This window comes from Lepidochelys kempii, chromosome 8 (assembly GCF_965140285.1).
Source record: "Lepidochelys kempii isolate rLepKem1 chromosome 8, rLepKem1.hap1, whole genome shotgun sequence".
NCBI lineage: Eukaryota > Metazoa > Chordata > Testudines > Cheloniidae > Lepidochelys > Lepidochelys kempii.
This window is the reverse complement of record NC_136387.1, coordinates 13,811,285-13,834,346: the sequence shown is the minus strand read 5'-3', so window position 1 is coordinate 13,834,346 and position 23,062 is coordinate 13,811,285. Positions and strand designations below refer to the sequence as shown.

General features: G+C 43.6%; 2 protein-coding genes across 5 annotated transcripts in view; both read right to left on the bottom strand.

Annotated features, from left to right (window-relative positions):
- The window catches only part of FSTL4 (follistatin like 4), a 775,101-nt gene that overhangs the window by 294,227 nt on the left and 457,812 nt on the right, over nt 1–23,062 (bottom strand). The window lies entirely within an intron of this gene.
- LOC144930812 (uncharacterized) lies at nt 14,558–16,214 on the bottom strand. The gene is made up of 2 exons (XM_078854168.1): nt 15,631–16,214; nt 14,558–15,044 (listed from the first exon to the last, which is right to left on the bottom strand). The coding sequence occupies exons 1-2, from the start codon at nt 16,211–16,213 to the stop codon at nt 14,893–14,895; spliced, it is 735 nt and encodes a 244-aa protein (XP_078710294.1). The 5' UTR covers nt 16,214; the 3' UTR covers nt 14,558–14,892.

The following is a 23,062-nucleotide window of genomic DNA, read 5'->3' as shown; positions in this document are numbered from 1 at the left end:
CATGTATCTGAGGTTTTATGCAGTATTTCATGCTTTTCCTCTCTCTTCTTTTATAGTCACCTACAGTACTAGCCCAGGAGTGGGGAGTGACACAACTGAATCCTCCACTGCAGATCTGCAATGCCCAGTAGGACAGAGTTGATCAAAAAGCACCCTTTTGAAGTACCTCTCCTTGAAGGGATAACTGTACCCGATTGCCTGCACTAGGATCTGAAACTCTCACTGTCTGTCCAGTAACCCACAGAACTGAACCACAGCCACATGCTTCACACATTCAAATACACTTTTAAAACCTTTCATACAAAGAAGCTGCACTCCCTGGCACAGGGAGTCCCTCGGTTAACTGGGTGTCCAAGATACCTTGCACTATTTTAAAAATGCTTGCTCTAAGCTATTTTTAGAGCATATTTACCATATTAAAGTACCATGATATCTATTTTACAGAGTGTTTTATGACCATCTGGAAGAAAGCATCACTATCAAATAAACAGATTTTCTTATGCTAATGTAACTCACTGGTGAGTGCATTTTACAGGTCACCATCTGTGCCCAGTCCACAGAGAATATGAGTTTGCTACAGTGAAAACTAGAGTGAATTGATTCTTTAGCTCAACCTGTAGCAGCATGTGATTTTAGCTCTGGAGGTCCCCAGGTCAATCCCTAGTGTATCATCCAAGATGGAAACCATTACACTAATCTCTTACTGAACACAATAGACACTCCTCAATTCCTCTCCTCCAGCCTATCAGGGCATTTATCTAGGAGACAGATTCATTAATTTCAGCTAGATTTAAAAAGCAGAACACTAAGGCCTTGTGAGTTAAATAGTTTCAAACCAGGAAAGAGTTAACTCACAGCCATGAAATTTAGTGTCAGAGAATAAAAAATGGTCAGAGATAAATAAGTGTTTTCTAGAGAATAGCCCTTAATATGAATCTGGAAGCCAAAAGAAAAGACTAGCAATCACACCCTCTTTATTATATGACTCCTTATGATCTATACAGAGCAAAGCAAATAATCTGAATTGTAATGAATAATTTATTTGGTGATTTATTTATTTTTTTCTGCTTACACATTCTCCACAAATGCTAAGTTAGCAGATTTATTGGTTATTCAGAATTAGTCACTAAATTATACACATTGAGCTAACGGGGAAAGAAAATGCCATCCCTGCTCAGATTGACCTGTAGTTTGTTCATGAGCAGTTTGGTGTGAGTATAAAATATTCAAAATGTGAGCTGTTTTGACAGGTCACATAGCATGTGTCTTCTCCCAGAAGAACTCAGACTCAGGTTTCCACAGCAAGTATTTGAGACTACAAATCTGAATCTAGCTTTCTGCAAGTATTCGGCAACATTTTCTTAAAATTGGCTGCTTCAGCAACATTCCTGCCTGTAACTCATTTACTAAATATTCATGAATAGCAAACTAAAGGTCCACGGAAACAGCTGAAGTGCCTTCATATAAACATAAAATCAAATCTCCACTAAAATGTTTTGTAACATTTGTCCCTCTCTAGATTTATTAGAAGAATTTACAATAAATGCCTCACGTTCATACTGCAACTGTGACTTGAGACTCTCAAAACCTGCACAACAGGCTTGCCAAGTGAGGTAGAGGAGAGTGCTGTTATATCCATTTTACAGATGAGGGATCTGAGGCAACTGAGGAATGAGACAACTGGCTTTTCAAGGTCACAAAGCAAGTCAGTAGCTGACTGGAATAGAACCCAACCCCCTGTCTATTTGTATCAGCGCAACCAGATCGTAAAGTCTCTGGGGCACGGACCAACTTTTTGTTTTGTGTTGAAAGAATACCGAGCACTATGGCTGAATGCTACGGTATTCAGAGGCACTAATACAATACAAATAAATACATACATACATGCATATATATACACACGCCAATGCCAATCATCAGTGTAAAGTGCTTTGCAGTGGGGCAATATAGGGCTTGCAGTGATCCTACTAATCATAGCAGGGTTCCATGTTGGTGCATGGGTCTGTCTGTAGAGAGCTCAAGGCAGCACTGGGACTATAATCCCTGCTCCTACCACACGCACGTAATGCATTTGACGAGCATCTGCGTTAGAAGTGGGTAACGATGTTTGTAAGTGAAACTGTTCTCTGAGCTTGGATACCAAACTGAAAGGCCTGCATATACTCTGGATGCAGTGACGTTTGTTTCTATGTGCTTTGCAATACATTTATCACAGTTCTCTGAAGAAAGATAAATAAATAAAGCCCCGTCACTGCCTCAATTATTTTTCTGTGTAATCATATTTTGGAAAAATAAAATCTCTTATCATTATTCCCAAACAGCAGCTGCCTTCACTAAATTTGATAAACGAAACCATTTGGGTGGCAGAAGAAATGAAAGAATGAATAAATACATACACAAATAAATAAATTTAGCAACTAAGGTCCTGAATACGTGATTACAGTTATTGTGGAAAAATAAGATGGCACATTTTACAATTGAATCTTTGTTTAGCTCAGCAGGATGTTTTCAATTAAAATAAGCCCAGCTCAAAGGGAAGATCCTATTTTCAACATTTAGTTTGGATTGGCTGTGATGATATTCTCTCTTCTTGAAATGTTACGTTTTATATAACTGTAAACTAGTAAATTTGTCATTCTTCTTTGTAAAGAGTATCTTCTGCATCTGAAGAGAACTCCAAGGTGAAAGATCATAACAATGATATATTCCTTTTTTCTTCATTTCCACATTTTTCCACGTTTTCCTTCAGCAAAATTACTAGAAAATGCTGGAACCCATAAATTGTGGATTTTGCAATATTCACATACCTCTTGACCTTCTATTCCAGTGCCAGAATTGTGGGGGTTTGCCAGTTCTGTTATGTGAGTGAATGTACAGCAGTTAAATTGTTTTTCAAAATCCACTTCACTGAGCTTGCATCTACGTTTTATGTGCCCCTTCACGTAGTCCCTCCAACTTGCCTCACCCTCTGTTTTCTCCTATAACTCCATAGCTGGGTGTCACTCTCTCTCCTTTGTTCTTCTCCTTTTCTCTCTAAAGGAGATGGATGGCCTTGTGGCTGAAGCATGGGACTAGGAGTCTGAAGACATGGGGTGAAGTCCTGACTCCACTGAAGTCAATTTTTGCCATTGACTCTCAGGGGATCAGCACATCACCCGTAGGTTCTGTACCCTACCTGTCACAGAACTCTTGTGAGCCCTCATTAGGTAAGTCATTTAGGGCTAGACTGGGGCTGTAGATCTGCCTAGTAGGACATGTAAAATGAATTGCCACAGTGGAAACTCGAGGAGGCATGGTGACTAACTCAGGCACAGTGCTAGTGGGAGCACAGGAAACCCAATCCCTGCTACACCCTTTTACAGGATACAGCATGGGCTTCTACTGCACCAGCTCCACCCACTGATGTCTGGAAGGGGGAGGAAGGAGGATAGCCCTGCCTCTTCCCCTCCCACTCCATCAGAGAAAGTAGCACTTCCTCCAGCAGTCCTAGCACCAAAGGTTGAACATGCCCGTCTCCCCTGGGGCTTCTTGTCCCAGCTCTCAGCTGGGTCCAAAGCCGCCCTGGCTTCTTGCCCTTGCTCCCAGCTCCTGCTGTGAAACTGACAAGACAGCTGATGTAAGTAAAGCAGTGTCTACACAGACACTGTGTCGCCCTAACTACACAGACATAAGCCTTATGCCTTTCGTGGAGGTGGTTATTATGTTGGTGTAGTAGGGCACCTACATCAGTGGGAGGAAGGCTGTAGTGTAGACACTGACATAATTAGGCAGCTTATGTCAACCTAACTGTGTAGCATAGACCAACCCTCAGTTTCCAGATCTGTAAAATGAGGATTACTATTTCCCTGCTACTCAGTACTTTTGTGAGGCTGACTTCATTAATCTTCATAAATCACTTTGGAAACACACTATAAAATGAAAGGATTATTAGTAAAAGGCGTGTGTTTAGTCTCACCTGGCAATCTTTCCTTTTTTCTTTAACTTATGATTCATGCTCACTCAATTAGTGTTAACAGAATTTATAGGTATGCTTTACAGCCAAATAGACCACACAGGGAGATGCTCACATCAGATGTGCTAATTCATATAAAGTAGCCAGTCAAAAAGTACCCACTGTCTGCAGCTGTATTACTGTAAATTGCATACTCATCATCTCAATTGACTTCTGGCACCAGGGTCTTCACATGAGTCCATGAATTTCATGAGTCCCGAATTTCAGCTGTGCATTCAGCTGCAATGCATTGTGTAAGAACACTGCATTCCAACTGTGATCCTGGGTTCCTACTGCGCTATCAGTATGCAACCACCATAATAGCTATACTTTTAACAAACCATTCAATTTTAGATTGAAATTCCCCACACTCCCTCAGCTTTTTAAGCAAGAAAAGTGTCCACTAAAAGCAAGTTTTGAATTGCTATCAGGTAGTCCACATCTACAGATCACTCATTAGTGGAATGTGTCAAGTTTTAATGTGCTTCGGTGAAGTTTCATTTTTTAAAGAGAAAATATTCAGGCAGATAACCGAGTACTTAATAGACCTCAAACTAGAATACAGCTTCAAAACAAAATGCAAAAAAGCAACCTAGTAATTGCAAAGGATTTTATCACTACCTCACACTGTAAGGCTCCTGCTGTGTGCTGATTTTAAATAGTATTCCACTGACTTTTTGACACCTCCTATAGGAATCATTCCTCTGAATGCACATTAGCAAAAAATGTTTGTTAAAACAGACAACAGACAGTCAGCAGCTGAAATGAACTCTGATGGAAGTTGTATCTTTTTATTTTTCCTGTAGCCACTTAATTGAATTGGCAGCATTGAGGCTTTTAGTATTCCCCAGTATTTAGAATTTCAATTTACTCCATGGATTTTTACACTGAGCACCCAATCAAAATTAGCATTTGTGCTGAATGGGTTTTATCAGCTATTCTCAAATGTCAGACCTTCTTATCTTTAAAGCATTTCTAAATCTCCTTGCCTCTGAGTCTTCCTCAGTTCTAAAATTTATTCCATGTATTCAGTTTCCCTCCTTCGGTTTCCAGTACCCTTTATCATGGTCTAATCAGATTAATCTTTGATGCTCATCTCTATCTTTTAATCTTCTCAGTTTTCTTTTTAAAGTGATCTCTCTGTGTCTCCCAGGGTTCATTAAGCTATTAAGATTTTCCAAGTTTCAGAGTAACAGCCGTGTTAGTCTGTATTCGCAAAAAGAAAAGGAGTACTTGTGGCACCTTAGAGACTAACCAATTTATTAGAGCATAAGCTTTCGTGAGCTACAGCTCACTTCCTCAGATGCATATCGTGGAAACTGCAGCAGGCTTTATATATACACAGAGAATATGAAACAATACCTCCTCCCACCCCACTGTCCTGCTGGTAATAGCTCATCTAAAGTGATCATCAGGTGGGCCATTTCCAGCACAAATCCAGGTTTTCTCACCCTCCACCCCCCCCCCCCCCTACAAATTCACTCTCCTGCTGGTGATAGCCCATCCAAAGTGACAACTCTTTACACAATGTGCATGACAATCAAGTTGGGCTATTTCCTGCACAAATCCAGGTTTTCTCACATCCCCCCCACACCCCCATACACACACAAACTCACTCTCCTGCTGGTAATAGCTCATCCAAACTGACCACTCTTCAAGTTTAAATCCAAGTTAAACCAGAACATCTGAGGGGCGGGGGGGTAGGAAAAAACAAGAGGAAACAGGCTACCTTGCATAATGACTTAGCCACTCCCAGTCTCTATTTAAGCCTAAATTAATAGTATCCAATTTGCAAATGAATTCCAATTCAGCAGTTTCTCGCTGGAGTCTGGATTTGAAGTTTTTTTGTTTTAAGATAGCGACCTTCATGTCTGTGATTGCGTGACCAGAGAGATTGAAGTGTTCTCCGACTGGTTTATGAATGTTATAATTCTTGACATCTGATTTGTGTCCATTTATTCTTTTACGTAGAGACTGTCCAGTTTGACCAATGTACATGGCAGAGGGGCATTGCTGGCACATGATGGCATATATCACATTGGTGGATGTGCAGGTGAACGAGCCTCTGATAGTGTGGCTGATGTTATTAGGCCCTGTGATGGTGTCCCCTGAATAGATATGTGGGCACAATTGGCAACGGGCTTTGTTGCAAGGATAAGTTCCTGGGTTAGTGGTTCTGTTGTGTGGTATGTGGTTGTTGGTGAGTATTTGCTTCAGGTTGCGGGGCTGTCTGTAGGCAAGGACTGGCCTGTCTCCCAAGATTTGTGAGAGTGTTGGGTCATCCTTTAGGATAGGTTGTAGATCCTTAATAATGCGTTGGAGGGGTTTTAGTTGGGGGCTGAAGGTGACGGCTAGTGGCGTTCTGTTATTTTCTTTGTTAGGCCTGTCCTGTAGTAGGTGACTTCTGGGAACTCTTCTGGCTCTATCAATCTGTTTCTTTACTTCTGCAGGTGGGTATTGTAGTTGTAAGAAAGCTTGACAGAGATCTTGTAGGTGTTTGTCTCTGTCTGAGGGGTTGGAGCAAATGCGGTTGTATCGCAGAGCTTGGCTGTAGACGATGGATCGTGTGGTGTGGTCAGGGTGAAAGCTGGAGGCATGCAGGTAGGAATAGCGGTCAGTAGGTTTCCGGTATAGGGTGGTGTTTATGTGACCATTGTTTATTAGCACTGTAGTGTCCAGGAAGTGGATCTCTTGTGTGGACTGGACCAGGCTGAGGTTGGTGGTGGGATGGAAATTGTTGAAATCATGGTGGAATTCCTCAAGGGCTTCTTTTCCATGGGTCCAGATGATGAAGATGTCATCAATATAGCGCAAGTAGAGTAGGGGCTCCACTGACTTCCTGAGGAAACTTCAATCCATCGGTGATCTTCCTGATAACACCATCCTGGCCACTATGGATGTAGAAGCCCTCTACACCAACATTCCACACAAAGATGGACTACAAGCCGTCAAGAACACTATCCCCAATAATGTCACGGCTAACCTGGTAGCTGAACTTTGTGACTTTGTCCTTACCCATAACTACTTCACATTTGGGGACAATGTATACCTTCAAATCAGCGGCACTGCTATGGGTACCCGCATGGCCCCACAGTATGCCAACATTTTTATGGCTGATTTAGAACAACGCTTCCTCAGCTCTCGTCCCCTAAAGCCCCTACTCTACTTGCGCTATATAGATGACATCTTCATCATCTGGACCCATGGAAAAGAAGCCCTTGAGGAATTCCACCATGATTTCAACAATTTCCATCCCACCACCAACCTCAGCCTGGTCCAGTCCACACAAGAGATCCACTTCCTGGACACTACAGTGCTAATAAACAATGGTCACATAAACACCACCCTATACCGGAAACCTACTGACCGCTATTCCTACCTGCATGCCTCCAGCTTTCACCCTGACCACACCACACGATCCATCGTCTACAGCCAAGCTCTGCGATACAACCGCATTTGCTCCAACCCCTCAGACAGAGACAAACACCTACAAGATCTCTGTCAAGCTTTCTTACAACTACAATACCCACCTGCAGAAGTAAAGAAACAGATTGATAGAGCCAGAAGAGTTCCCAGAAGTCACCTACTACAGGACAGGCCTAACAAAGAAAATAACAGAACGCCACTAGCCGTCACCTTCAGCCCCCAACTAAAACCCCTCCAACGCATTATTAAGGATCTACAACCTATCCTAAAGGATGACCCAACACTCTCACAAATCTTGGGAGACAGGCCAGTCCTTGCCTACAGACAGCCCCGCAACCTGAAGCAAATACTCACCAACAACCACATACCACACAACAGAACCACTAACCCAGGAACTTATCCTTGCAACAAAGCCCGTTGCCAATTGTGCCCACATATCTATTCAGGGGACACCATCACAGGGCCTAATAACATCAGCCACACTATCAGAGGCTCGTTCACCTGCACATCCACCAATGTGATATATGCCATCATGTGCCAGCAATGCCCCTCTGCCATGTACATTGGTCAAACTGGACAGTCTCTACGTAAAAGAATAAATGGACACAAATCAGATGTCAAGAATTATAACATTCATAAACCAGTCGGAGAACACTTCAATCTCTCTGGTCACGCAATCACAGACATGAAGGTCGCTATCTTAAAACAAAAAAACTTCAAATCCAGACTCCAGCGAGAAACTGCTGAATTGGAATTCATTTGCAAATTGGATACTATTAATTTAGGCTTAAATAGAGACTGGGAGTGGCTAAGTCATTATGCAAGGTAGCCTGTTTCCTCTTGTTTTTTCCTACCCCCCCGCCCCTCAGATGTTCTGGTTTAACTTGGATTTAAACTTGAAGAGTGGTCAGTTTGGATGAGCTATTACCAGCAGGAGAGTGAGTTTGTGTGTGTATGGGGGTGTGGGGGGGATGTGAGAAAACCTGGATTTGTGCAGGAAATAGCCCAACTTGATTGTCATGCACATTGTGTAAAGAGTTGTCACTTTGGATGGGCTATCACCAGCAGGAGAGTGAATTTGTAGGGGGGGGGGGGTGGAGGGTGAGAAAACCTGGATTTGTGCTGGAAATGGCCCACCTGATGATCACTTTAGATGAGCTATTACCAGCAGGACAGTGGGGTGGGAGGAGGTATTGTTTCATATTCTCTGTGTATATATAAAGCCTGCTGCAGTTTCCACGATATGCATCTGAGGAAGTGAGCTGTAGCTCACGAAAGCTTATGCTCTAATAAATTGGTTAGTCTCTAAGGTGCCACAAGTACTCCTTTTCTTTTTAAGATTTTCCAAAGCATCCATTTCATAGATCAAGATATTGCTATGTGGAGCGCTACCTGACAGAGCACTGGTTTAGCACACAGATGGTTATTTGTGCAGGCCTTAATTCAATTAGTAAACATTACCTGAAATCTGTCTGTGGAATTTTACAGTGACCGAAGAAGTAAAACCTCTTTGGTTTCACAAGGGGTTTGACGAAATGAGTGCAGGGGTGTGCAGGCTCATATATTTCCACAGGCTTCCCAGACCAAGGAAAAGCTCATTTCTAGAGAATATCCCTTCCTTTACTGAATATTTGAAAGGTTGTTGCTCGTTTTAATTATTCACCATTTGTCCAACAACGGTTTAAGGGCAAATGTTCTTCAACTTTCTTGACATTTTTACAGCAATGTAGAAAAGCATTTGATTGGCAAAGCATTTGATTTATTGAATGGATAGGAGTATGTTTTCATGATGCATGTGTACGAGTGCCATAAGGTGTACATAACATGGAAAAAATGTAGCCCATTGGGTGTACATCCTTTACCACAGGCAGAACATATTACTGGGAATATAGAAGAAGAGTAAGATAACATCCACTTAACACCTACTGGACTTGAATCAACACAGCAATTGTGTGTACCGACAGCTGCAAGACTGAGAATCCCACCTCAGAGGGCTAAGTAAATTCAAAGTCTGCTGAACCTTCTAAAAAAGAAAAGGAGTACTTGTGGCACCTTAGAGACTAAGCAATTTATTTGAGCATAAGCTTTCGTGAGCTACAGCTCACTTCATCGGATGCATGCAGTGGAAAATACAGTGGGGAGATTTATTTACAAAAAGAACATAAAACAAGGGTGTTACCATACACACTGTAACAAGAGTGATCAGGTAAGGTGAGCTATTACCAGCAGCAGAGCGGGGGCGGGGAGAACTTTTGTAGCGATACTCAAGGTGGGCCATTTCCAGCAGTTAACAAGAACGTGTTGGGGGGTGGGAATTAACATGGGGAAATAGTTTTACTTTGTGTAATGACACATCCGCTCCCAGTCTTTATTCAAGCCTAAATTGGACACAAATCAGACGTCAAGAATTATAACATTCAAAAACCAGTCAGAGAACACTTCAATCTCTTTGGTCACTCGATTACAGACCTAAAAGTGGCAATTCTTCAACAAAAAAACTTCAAAAACAGACTCCAACGAGAGACTGCTGAATTGGAATTAATTTGCAAACTGGATACAATTAACTTAGGCTTGAATAAAGACTGGGAGTGGATGTATCATTACACAAAGTAAAACTATTTCCCCACGTTTATTTCCCCCTCCTCTGCACTGTTCCTCACACGTTCTTGTCAATTTACATTTACTTCTGGAAATGGCCCACCTTGATTATCACTACAAAATGTAAGAAAAAAAGAAGTGCTCTCCTTGTATAGAAGGAAGTTCATGGAGGATAGGTACATCAATGGCTATTAGTCAGGATGGGCAGGGATGATGTCCCTAGCCTCTGTTTTCCAGAAGCTAGGAATGAGCAACGATAGACCACTTGATGATTACCTGTTCTGGTCATTCCCTCTGAAGCACCTGGCATTGTCAACTGTCAGAAGTCAAAAAGAAAAGGAGTACTTGTGGCACCTTAGAGACTAACAAATTTATTTGAGCATAAGCTTTCGTGAGCTACAGCTCACTTCATCAGATGCATTCCTATGCTCAAATAAATTTGTTAGTCTCTAAGGTGCCACAAGTCCTCCTTTTCTTTTTGTCAGAAGACAGGTTACTGGGCTAGATGGACCTTTGGTCTGACCCAGTAGGACCATTCTTATCTTCTTATGAAGTGTACAAATAACAGGGCAGGAAAGGAAAAGTCAGAACAATATCTGGAATTGTCGGTGCCTGAATATTAATATTGTTGGTGCTGAAATGGTTCTATCTAGTTCTATTTCCAGGAGTTACTTTAGGCTTGTTGGTATTGCCTCCTTTACCCTTTGCACAGCCATTTTATCTCACCAATACCATTACTATCCCCATATTCTTCTGAAAGCTAGTTAATAATCTTCCTTTTTTTGTTACCCCTGCTTGAATCTCCAAATAGTGCAGAATTACTGTAGTTTGGCTTTCCCCATTTCATGGTAACTAGGCCCAATGGCCTGTGATGGGATGTTAGATGGGGTGGGACCTGAGTTATTACAGAAAATTCTTTACTGGGTATCTGGCTGGTGAATCTTGCCCATGCTCAGGGTTTAGCTGATTGCCATATTTGGGGTCGGGAAGGAATTTTCCTCCAGGGCAGATTGGAAGAGGCCCTGGAGGTTTTTCGCCTTCCTCTGTAGCATGGGGCACATGTCACTTGCTGGAGGATTCTCTGCTTCTTGAAGTCTTTAAACCATGATTTGAGAACTTCAAACATAGGTGAGAGGTTTTTCACAGGAGTGGGTGGGTGAGATTCTGTGGCCTGTGTCGTGCAGGAGGTCAGACTAGATGATCATAATGGTCCCTTCTGACCTTAATATCTATGAATCTATTCATGATCATCTGCTTCTGAACAGGACATTTCCAGTAGTACTTGCTTGATGCTATAATATTACCAGGGCTGAGTAGGTCTTGGGGCAGATCTTCAGTTGGTAAAAGCTGTCATAGCTCTACTAAAGGCAATGGAGCTATGACAATTTACATCAGTTGAAGATCTGCTCACAGATTGCTACTACTCATAAAAAGTTCCGGTTCAATCTGATTCATGTTTTGTGCAGAAGTTTGGGTGGTTCTTATTTTATTTGAGGCAGCTTGTCCATCCTTAATAAAAATATGGCATGCCTTGGAATATAAAGTGGAATGAATGTTTTATTGTATTCAGGGTGATTTGAAACAGTGACTTTCCTAGAATTTCTTCCCTTTTGTAGATTTCGAAGAACATGGGAAATGACTGTTCTGTTTGTGTTTTATTGTGAAACAGAATGATAGAATATTAGGTCCTGATTCAGCAAGGTACTGAATCATGACTTTAAGGGTATGTCTACACTACGAAATCAGGTCGAATTTATAGAAGTTGTTTTTTTAGAAATCGGTTTTATATATTCGAGTGTGTGTGTCCCCACAGAAAATGCTCTAAGTGCATTAAGCGCAGTAACTCGGCGGAGTGCTTCCACAGTACCGAGGCTAGCGTCGACTTCCGGAGTGTTGCACTGTGGGTGGCTATCCCACAGTTCCCGCAGTCTCCGCTGACCATTGGAATTCTGGGTTGAGATCCCAATGCCTGATGGGGCTAAAACATTGTCGTGGTTCTGGGTACATATCGTCAGGCCCCCTTTCCCTCCCTACCTCCATGAAAGCAAGGGCAGACAATCGTTTCGCGACTTTTTTCCTGGGTTACCTGTGCAGACGCCATACCACGGCAAGCATGGAGCCCACTCAGATAACCGTCACAGTATGTCTCCTGGGTGCTGGCAGACGCAGTACGGCATTGCTACACAGTAGCAGCAACCCCTTGCCTTCTGGCAGCAGACAGTGCAATATGACTGGTAGCCGTCATCGTCATGTCCGAGGAGCTCCTGGCTGCGTCGGCCGGGAGCGCCTGGACAGACATGGGCGCAGGGACTAAGTTTGGAGTGACTTGACCAGGTCATTCTCTTTAGTCCTGCAGTCAATCCTATTGAATCGTCTTATGGTGAGCAGGCAGGCAATACGGATTGCTAGCAGTCGTACTGTACCATCTTCTGCTGGGCAGGCTAGCAGTCATATTGCACCATCTTCTGCCGGGCAGGCAAGAGAGGAGGATGGCTAGCAATCATATTGCACCGTCTTCTGCCGAGCAGCCATGAGATGTGGATGGCTTGCAGTCCTTCTGCACCATCTGCTGCCAGCCAAAGATGTAAAAGATAGATGGAGTGGATCAAAACAAGAAATAGATCAGATTTGTTTTGTACTCATTTGCTTCCCCCCTCCCCTGTCTAGGGGACTCATTCCTCTAGGTCACACTGCAGTCACTCACAGAGAAGGTGCAGCAAGGTAAATCTAGCCATGTATCAATCAGAGGCCAGACAAACCTCATTGTTCCAATAAGATCAATAACTTAGGTGCACCATTTCTTATTGGAACCCTCCGTGAAGTCCTGCCTGAAATACTCCTTGATGTAAAGCCACCCCCTTTGTTGATTTTAGCTCCCTGAAGCCAACCCTGTAAGCCGTGTTGTCAGTTGCCCCTCCCTCCATCAGAGCAACAGCAGACAATCGTTCCGCACCTTTTTTCTGTGCGGACGCCATACCAAGGCAAGCATGGAGGCTGCTCAGCTCACTTTGGCAATTAGGAGCACATTAAACACCACACGCATTATCCAGCAGTATATGCAGCACCAGAACCTGGCAAAGCGATACCGGACGAGGAGGCGATGTCAGCGCAGTCACGTAAGTGATCAGGACATGGACACAGATTTCTCTGAAAGCATGGGCCCTGCCAATGCATGCATCATGGTGCTAATGGGGCAGGTTCATGCTGTGGAATGCCAATTCTGGGCTTGAGAAACAAGCACAGACTGGTGGGACCGCATAGTGTTGCAGGTCTGGGATGATTCCCAGTGGCTGCGAAACTTTGCGTAGGGGCACTTTCATGGAACTTTGTGACTTGCTTTCCCCTGCCCTGAAGCGCATGAATACCAAGATGAGAGCAGCCCTCACAGTTGAGAAGTGAGTGGCGATAGCCCTGTGCAAGCTTGCAACACCACACAGCTACCGGTCAGTTGGGAATCAATTTGGAGTGGGCAAATCTACTGTTGGGGCTGCTGAGATGCAAGTAGCCCACGCAATCAAAGATCTGCTGGTATCAAGGGTAGTGACCCTGGGAAATGTGCAGGTCATAGTGGACGGCTTTGCTGCAATGGGATTCCCTAACTGTGGTGGGACCATAGACGGAACCCATATCCCTATCTTGGCACCGGAGCACCAAGCCGGCAAGTGCATGAACCGCAAGGGGTATTTTTCAATAGTGCTGCAAGCTCTGGTGGATCACAAGGGACGTTTCACCAACATCAACGTGGGATGGCCGGGAAAGGTACATGACGCTCGCATCTTCAGGAACTCTGGTCTGTTTCAAAAGCTTCAGGAAGGGACTTTATTCACAGACCAGAAAATAACTGTTGGGGACGTTGAAATGCCTATATGTATCCTTGGGGACCCAGCCTACCCCTTAATGCCATGGCTCATGAAGCCGTACACAGGCAGCCTGAACAGTAGTCAGGAGTTGTTCAACTACCGGCTGAGCAAGTGCAGAATGGTGGTAGAATGTGCATTTGGACGTTTAAAGGTGCGCTGGTGCAGTTTACTGACTCGCTTAGACCTCAGCGAAACCAATATTCCCACTGTTATTACTGCTTGCTGTGTGCTCCACAATATCTGTGAGAGTAAGGGGGAGACGTTTATGGCAGGGTGGGAGGTTGAGGCAAATCGCCTGGCGGCTGGTTACGTGCAGCCAGACACCAGGGCGGTTAGAAGAGCACAGGAGGGCGCGGTACGTATCAGAGAAGCTTTGAAAACCAATTTCATGACTGGCCAGGCTACGGTGTGAAAGTTCTCTTTGTTTCTCCTTGATGAAACCCCCCGCCCCTTGGTTCACTCTACTTCCCTGCAAGCTAACCACCCTCCTCTCCTCCCTTTAATCATTGCTTGCAGAGGCAATAAAGTCATTGTTGCTTCACATTCATGCATTCTTTATTCATTCATCACACAAATAGGGGGATGACTACCAAGGTATCCCAGGAGGAGTGGTGGAGGAGGGAAGGAAAATGCCACACAGCACTTTAAAAGTTTACAACTTTAAAATTTATTGAATGCCAGCCTTCTTTTTTGGGGGGCAATCCTCTGTAGCAGAGTGACTGGTTGGCAGGTGGCCCCCCCACTGCGTTCTTGGGCGTCTGGGTGTGGAGGCTACGGAACTTGGGGAGGAGGGCGGTTGGTTACACAGGGGCTGTAGTGGCAGCCTGTGCTCCAGTTGCCTTTGATGCAGCTCAACCATACACTGGAACATACTGGTTTGGTCCTCCAGCAGCCTCAGCATTGAATCCTGCCTCCTCTCATCACGCTGCCGCCACATTTGAGCTTCAGCCCGCCACTTACTCTCTTCAGCCCGCCACCTCTCCTCCCGGTCATTTTGTGCTTTCCTGCACTCTGACATTATTTGCCTCCATGCATTCGTCTGTGCTCTGTCAGTGTGGGAGGACAGCATGAGCTCAGAGAACGTTTCACCACGAGTGCGTTTTTTTTCTTTCTAATCTTCATTAGCCTCTGGGAAGGAGAAGATCCTGTGATCATTGAAACACATGCAGCTGGTGGAGAAAAAAAAGGGAGAGCGGTATTTAAAAAGACACATTTTATAAAACAGTGACTACACTCTTTCAGGGTCAACCTTGCTGTTAACATTACATACATAGGACATGTGCTTTCGTAACAAGGTCGCATTTTGCCTCCCCCAACCGCGTGGCTACCCCCTCAACCCTCCCCCACCCCGTGGCTAACAGCAGGGAACATTTCTGTTCAGCCACAGGTAAGCAGCCCAGCAGGAACGGGCTCCTCTGAGTGTCCCCTGAAGAAAAGCACTCTATTTCAACCAGGTGACCATGAATGATATCTCAGTCTCCTGAGGATAACACAGAGAGATAAAGAACGGATGTTGTTTGAACGCCAGCAAACATACACTGCAATTCTTTGTTGTACAATGATTCCCGAGTATGTGTTACTGGCCTGGAGTGCTAAAGTGTCCTACCATGGAGGAGGCAATAAGGCTGCCCTCCCCAGAAACCTTTTGCAAAGACTTTGGGAGTACATCCAGGAGAGCCGCAAATGCCAGGGCAAAGTAATCCTTTCACATGCTTGCTTTTAAACCATGTATAGTATTTTAAAAGGTACACTCACCAGAGGTCCCTTCTCCGCCTGCCGGGTCCAGGAAGCAGCCTTGAGTGGGTTCGGGGGGTACTGGCTCCAGGTCCAGGGTGAGAAACAGTTCCTGGCTGTCGGGAAAACCGGTTTCTCCGCTTGCTTGCTGTGAGCTATCTACAACCTCCTCATCATCATCATCTTCTTCGTTCCCAAAACCTGCTTCCGTGTTGCCTCCATCTCCATTGGAGGAGTCAAACAACACGGCTGGGGTAGTGGTGGCTGAACCCCCTAAAATGGCATGCAGCTCATCATAGAACCGGCATGTTTGGGGCTCTGACCCGGAGCAGCCATTCGCCCCTCTGGTTTTCTGGTAGGCTTGCCTCAGCTCCTTCAGTTTCACACGGCACTGCTTCGGGTCCCTGTTATGGCCTCTGTCCTTCATGCCCTGGGAGATTTTCACAAAGGTTTTGGCATTTCGAAAACTGGAACGGAGTTCTGATAGCAAGGATTCCTCTCCCCACACAGCGATCAGATCCCGTACCTCCCGTTCAGTCCATGCTGGAGCTCTTTTGCGATTCTGGGACTCCATCATGGTCACCTCTGCTGATGAGCTCTGCATGGTCACCTGCAGCTTGCCACGCTGGCCAAACAGGAAATGAGATTCAAAAGTTCGCGGTTCTTTTCCTGTCTACCTGGCCAGTGCATCTGAGTTGAGAGTGCTGTCCAGAGCGGTCACAATGGAGCACTCTGGGATAGCTCCTGGAAGCCAATACCGTCGAATTACGTCCACAGTACCCCAAATTCGACCCGGCAAGGCCGATTTAAGCACTAATCCACTTGTCAGGGGTGGAGTAAGGAAATCGATTTTAAGAGCCCTTTAAGTCGAAATAAAGGGCTTCATCGTGTGGACGGGTGCAGGTTTACATCGATTTAACGCTGCTAAATTCGACCTAAAGTCCTAGTGTAGACCAGGGCTAAGTGTGTCAGTTGTTCCATTAATTTGAACTCACCTGCTTGAAGCCAGGCACATGCTTAAGTACTTTTCTGTTTCAGAACCTTAGTTAGGAAAAAGAAAGATATCAGAAGTTGGTGATTTAAAACATTTTTTCTCATCTGTTCTCTGGCACCGAATTCAATGTGGTGTGATACTCCAGATGGCATAGGAAGTATTGAAAAAAGAGGCCCAAGGTAGTTTCACATTCATTCTGCCAAGTTTGAAATGGAACTCAGTGAGATCGTCTTTCATTATTGAGCTTTGTCAAATATCGTTTTACTTAACATAACATAAACTAGCAAATCCCTGGAAATCAGTATTTTAAAATAAATTCAAATATATATATATATACACATACACACAGAGTTTGAGAAAGGTGCTATAGGTGCATTCAACTGCATAGTTAATTGCCTCATCTACTGCAATTGTGGCCTGGCAATTTAGCTTTCAGGCATGGAATAAACAACAAATTTAGTATAGCTAATCTTTCCCTTAATTTTAGTATAATGTAACTCTCAATTACTGATGGAAGTCTCACCATTTCCAAAATGTACCTGCTTGGCGATTGCTGAACAAATGCAGAAGTAATCTCTCTAAATGGCAAAATGGTCAGCTGCTCAAAACAGTCCATGGGAATTACCTGGAGTTCACTACTCAGAAAACCAGGCATTGACTACATATTTAGCCTGAGCTGCTAATTTTCTTTTTATTTCCTGACACATTACTGGCAGTCTGTTTTTATTCCACTGGCATGGAATTTTGTGTTTTCAAAGAGATTTTTTGATCACAGATGTTTGTGTACCAATTCAAGCCTTTCCAACTGTAGGCAAGGTCAATTTTGTACTGAAATATAGAGGAGGTATCTAAGTGATATTGGAGTACAATTAGCTAACATCACAAATTCTAACTTTCAACGTTACATTTACACTTAAAACTGTATTGGCAGGCACAATGGTGAGCCCACTGATATACCAACATCAATTTACATTCTCCCCAACTCTGGAGACAGCTAGTCTCTCTTTATAAATATTTTAAAAACACACACACACACACTCACCAATTTCATATTTTTGTATGCTGAATGCACTTGGGAATAACTGAAAAATAATGATTTTTGTTTCTTATAAAAGCTTGTAAAGCTGTGGCCTCAGGTTTTCTAGGTAAAATTTTGTCTCTGCAATGAATTGCAAATATCTAAGTGAGGGCTTGATTCTACAACCTTAACTCAGATGAGTAGTCCTATTGAAGTTAGTCTACCTGAGTAAATGTTGCAGAATCTGGCCCACTGAGTATCAAGCACAATCAGGTACATTTCTGTTTGGTAACATTTCTACCCACAATTCATTATGGGTAAAGAGAAGGTGTTGAGCATTCTTCATACAGAGGAGCTGACTCTGGAAGGAGCTGTGAATGTCACTTTTGGGGTTTGAATCTACAAAGACAAGTGCAAAGCAATTCAGGAAAGCATCATCTCAGCCATCTTGCCATCAGCAGGGAGAAAGGCCCTGCCCACAAAACACAACAGGGTCACAACATCACAAATGATATCAGCAAACCAGAAGAGCCAAACTGGATTGATCAGATCACAGTTTCTTCAATAAGCTGCAAGACAGAAATGGGCAACAAGTTGCCTGAGTTGTCATATTCCGAATCAGTGCAGAAAGAATACACTGGAGAAAAAGCAGGTGTCAAACGCTTTCCTGAATACACTAAACACAGATCTCCCAGAGGCCTAAACTTAATGGAGGGCAGAAGGATGCTGTATGTAGTTAGGCATCTGGAGGGAGACGTCATTCTGTTTTCTGTGTACAACTGAGGAGTTTCGCCATCAGTTTCAGGCCAGACTGCAAACCAGTTACCATTGTTTGTTAGGCTCAGTTACTGTGTTTTCTCTTCTATGGAGACTACTTTGGTTTTCTCTCTTTCTTTGTCCTTGCCCCCCACAATAAGCCCCCCCCCCCAAAAACAAAACAAAAAATACATTTTCTAGCTGGAAACCTAAATATTGTGCTCTCTCTGCAACGAAGATAAAAAGCCCATAACATTTATTTATTTTTAATTTCTGATGCTTTTAATGTAAATCAATTCACTCTCTCTTTAATTTCTGTCTTGAAATACTGCCTGAGCAATTCCAGGCTGAAGCACTTAAAAAGAGTTTTCCAATAATGGCAGATTACTGCACTGTGTGTACAGCCATTTGAAGCCTTTCAAAGTACAGTAAACACTTCAATTAAGAAGTAATTGGGTTTCTGGTCTTTACAAGGTCTTTTTAAAAAAGGGTTTTTAAAAAATAAAATAAATTATTTTACATGTTTGTGCTACGTTCCTTGTGGTTTGCCTGAAGAATTCTACAGCAGTGATTGGGAAATGTCCTAGCATGTGGTCCATGTTGCTTCTTCAGGTTCCTACAAAATACACAGCACACACTCAGCATCGAGGGTAAATTAATGGACTTGGTGACCAATCTCACTCTGTTCATTTTGATGGGATACCTGGAAGTACATTACAGCACTGGAAATTGTCATTTTTCTGGCACTTGATTGTTCGTTTCTGAATTACCACCTCACAGAACTGTAATAATGTCCAACTCTGTCTCACTGGTAAGGTAGCGTATGATTTTGTTGTAGCTAAGGGATCATTCCTCTAAATCTCTAAAGTTGCCGTCAGTGGAAGCTGCAAATATTCTGACTGTACTGGAACAATTTTTAGACCCTTCATTGCTTATCCAATAAATAGTGGGTACCGGAATCCATTTAATATGGACCAACACTAGAATTAGCTGCTAGTTAATGCTAAATGATAAACCGCATAGATAAGAGAAACCTGCTTCTCCGTTCTGGCTTCAAATATCTAGCAGATCTTGTTCTGCTGCCCAGGCACATGTACACTCTGACAGGAATGAAGAAGTTACAGCAATCTATGTGGGACGGCTGGCACATGACCGCTTGGGAATCAATCCGATCCTGCTGACAGCAAAATGCTCCAGTAAAACAGGGCAGTTGCCTCCTGAGCATCCTCTTCTGGCCAGAGGTCACTCTGCAGCACCCTGACTCTTTCTCCCTCCCTTATACAGACACTATCCACTTTTTTGTGGTCAAAATACCCCCGTTTAGGGTATTAAACCAGACAATCCTGCTTTTCTGGAGTTTCTCCCCTATCCAGGTTTCAGAGTAGCAGCCGTGTTACTCTGTATTCGCAAAAAGAAAAGGAGTACTTGTGGCACCTTAGAGACGAACAAATGCATCCGATGAAGTGAGCTGTAGCTCACGAAAGCTTATGCTCAAATAAATGTGTTAGTCTCTAAGGTGCCACAAGTCCTCCTTTTCTTTCTGCCCTATCCAGTATTCAGACAAAAGTGGACATGGTTTGTCTGGTATTGGATGGGGGACATCGTTTTCAAGAGTGCACTGCTCTGCCCCCACTGGTGACCTCACACTCAAGGTCACACTGGTGGGGGCAGAGCAGAGTACTCTTAGAAATGGCACCCCCCGTGTAGTGTGACCTTGCACATACCAGGCATGGGAGGTCATGCTGGCCGGGGTGGGATCACTCCAGCAGGGGCAGAACCACAGGGTTGCTGCAAGTACTGGAATGTCCGGTATTCCGGGGAATGCATGAGTGGCCACCCTATCTTGGGGTCTGGGTTTATTCACAGAAAGTAAACTCAAAATAAAACTCAAAGTCTTAAATTAAAGTCCAACAAACAAATGTTTCTCTTTCTACTCCTGGGCGTCTTTGCCTGCAGAGCTCTGCAGTTTTTTCACTACTTGTTCTGGGTCCCTCTCAGGCCTCCCTGCCTGGAGAGATTTTTATACTTGTTCACCTGCTTGCTCAGAGTCTCAGGCTACTCCCAGCCCTTTCTGGTGGGAATCTTAGTCCCAAATCCGGGGGGTCTACCGGAGCCTGCTCACTCCTAGCAGTCTCTGTGTCCCCCTTTAACTGCAGCTTCCAGCTGCTCATGATAGGGAAATAACACCTGATCCTTCTCCGGTAGGGCCAGGGGGACTTAACCCCCACTCACCCCCAGGCCCTGCCCCCACTCCACCCCTTTTCCCAAGCCCCCAACCCCGCCCCACCTCCTCCCGCCCTGGCCCCACCCCCACTCCACCCCTTCCCCCAATGCCCCACCCTCCTCTTCCCTGCCTCTTTCTGCCCCTCCCCCAATCACACCACATCCCTGCTCCTCCCCCTCTCTCCCAGTGCCTCCTGTAGGCCACGGAACAGCTGATCCATGGAGGGCAGGAAGCACTGGGAGGGAGGGGGAGGAGTTGATTGGCAGGGCCACCAGCAGGCAGGAGGCGCTGGAGTGGGAGCTTGGCTGCTGGTAGTTTTTTTCTGTGGGTACTCCAGCCCTGGAGCACCCATGGAGTCGGCCCCTATGGTTAGGGCTCATTCTTTAGTTAGAGTCAGTGTGTGGACCCAGGCTTCTCCAGCCTATAGGGCAAGACACCTTGTTACTGCCCCACAGCGGATTTCCTATCTCAAACTGCCTACTAGGAAAGTCACTCTTTAACTAGGTGGCATTCTCTCAGCCAGCATGATTTTCAAAAGGGAGATTTAGATTTATCTGCATATTCAAAACATGAGAATGAAATCTATAAACTCTGTTTTCATATACAAAGCAAAGCATAGCAAAAAATGAACTAGATATGAAGAAGCAATTTATAAAGTTACCTAACAAAGAATGAGACTTTGAGGAATGATGGAGAGCATCCGGGACCCTGATTTAATCACTCAGCCCACTAGCAAATGCAGTAAAGTTAACATTTTTAATTTTTTTTTAATAAATTCCACACCATAGTTTGGGCCCATTATGTTTTACAGCTCAGTTATTTAAGATCATTATGTCAGTATGAATATATTCTTTTTTATTGTAATAATTTCCCTTTACTGCCAGGAATGCTATCTTCGCTTTTCTACCTGTATAGAAGAATCTCATTAAGTAGATACACAGAGATATTATAGCTTTGACTTTAAATAATATATCCCTTTGGGCATTTCCTCATCTGCTTTTGGACACTCAGTTCCCATCATCCCTGAGCATGGATATTTGGATGTTGGTAAATCACTGTGGTTTCTTAATCATTCATGTGTAAGCAAGCACTGGGTTGGGTACATAGGATTGGGAATTGGAAACAGATACAACTAAAATCAATTACCCTGGCCAAGATGTCTTGAGAATGGGCTCCAAATGGAGTAAGAAACAAAAAGATGTGAGCAAATTTTGGTATTATTCCCTATTGGAAAATAGGAGAGAGAACAGCTGCATATCAGTTAGTAAATGTGGAGCTCTAGTCGAATAACTTTTTTCTTAGCACATCTCTTCCGTGTAATTGAGAGACTTCTCCGACTGTCTTCAGAGGACAGAAAGGAATTTATTCTACTAGCACTTATAAGAGTACTGGACAAATAGGCCAGTTTCACTATGGGAGGTTTTTTGCCTTCTTCTGAAGTATTAGGTAGCATTGCACCTGCCAAAGGTTGGGCAACAGGCTAGATGAACTGTTGTGATCTGACATGATGTAGGAATTCATGCTTGTGTGTCAATTTGCGTGAAATAATAAAATCGGGAAAATTGCAGTAAACTTGAATGCCACTAAACTGCTTTCAATGAACATCTGCAATGGGATTAACACAACTGGTGAGAATGAAAGTCCGATGTTGTACTGCTAGAGACATTTATGAATGTGACAAATTTTGGACATGTTTCAAACAATGATTCCTCTGCTTCTATAGATGGGCTCTTTTCATGCTTTCTCAGGTGGCTTTCATAAATCTGAATTACAAATGCAGAGTTTTATAGACTAAAATGTGGTTCCACTGGGGAAATTGAAATTCATATCACTATGACAAGGTCGGCCTTTCACTGTAATTGTGCTCTGAGGGACAGTAGTTCTATGGAAAAGCGGCCCTTGTCAGGAACTGCTGCTTATTACTACTACTGTACATCTAGATTAACATCAGGTTTTGCATACAATGAATATGATTATTTACTTTGGAATGCATCTTTTGAAAAGCACTTGCATACAAAAGTCAACAGCAGTTATCCTCCACTACCTCTAATGAACGGAGACAATGACCCAGCAGGTTTTGAAAGCTTGTTATGTTGGTATTGTACCTTTGTCACTGGCAATAAATTTTACTGGCAATAAATGTTCAGTATCATTAATTGATTTATGGGTTTTGGTCATATGAATAATTTAAAACTCACTTGCAACTGCTTTGTTAAAAATTAATAACATGTTTGTAAGTTGTTTTTATAGTAGGTCCCATAAGAGAAAACAGGTAGTTACTGTAGATATTGTTTAAATATTGAAGATGAACCCAAATCAACCCTCAGTCCACATATCTTTGATTTGGGGGAGATCTGGATCCAGATTCTAATCCTAATATTGTGACTGACCACTGCATAATGGCAAAATCTTTGATCTAAACACACTTGAGCATTAGGAAAATTCAAACCCCAATCCTGAA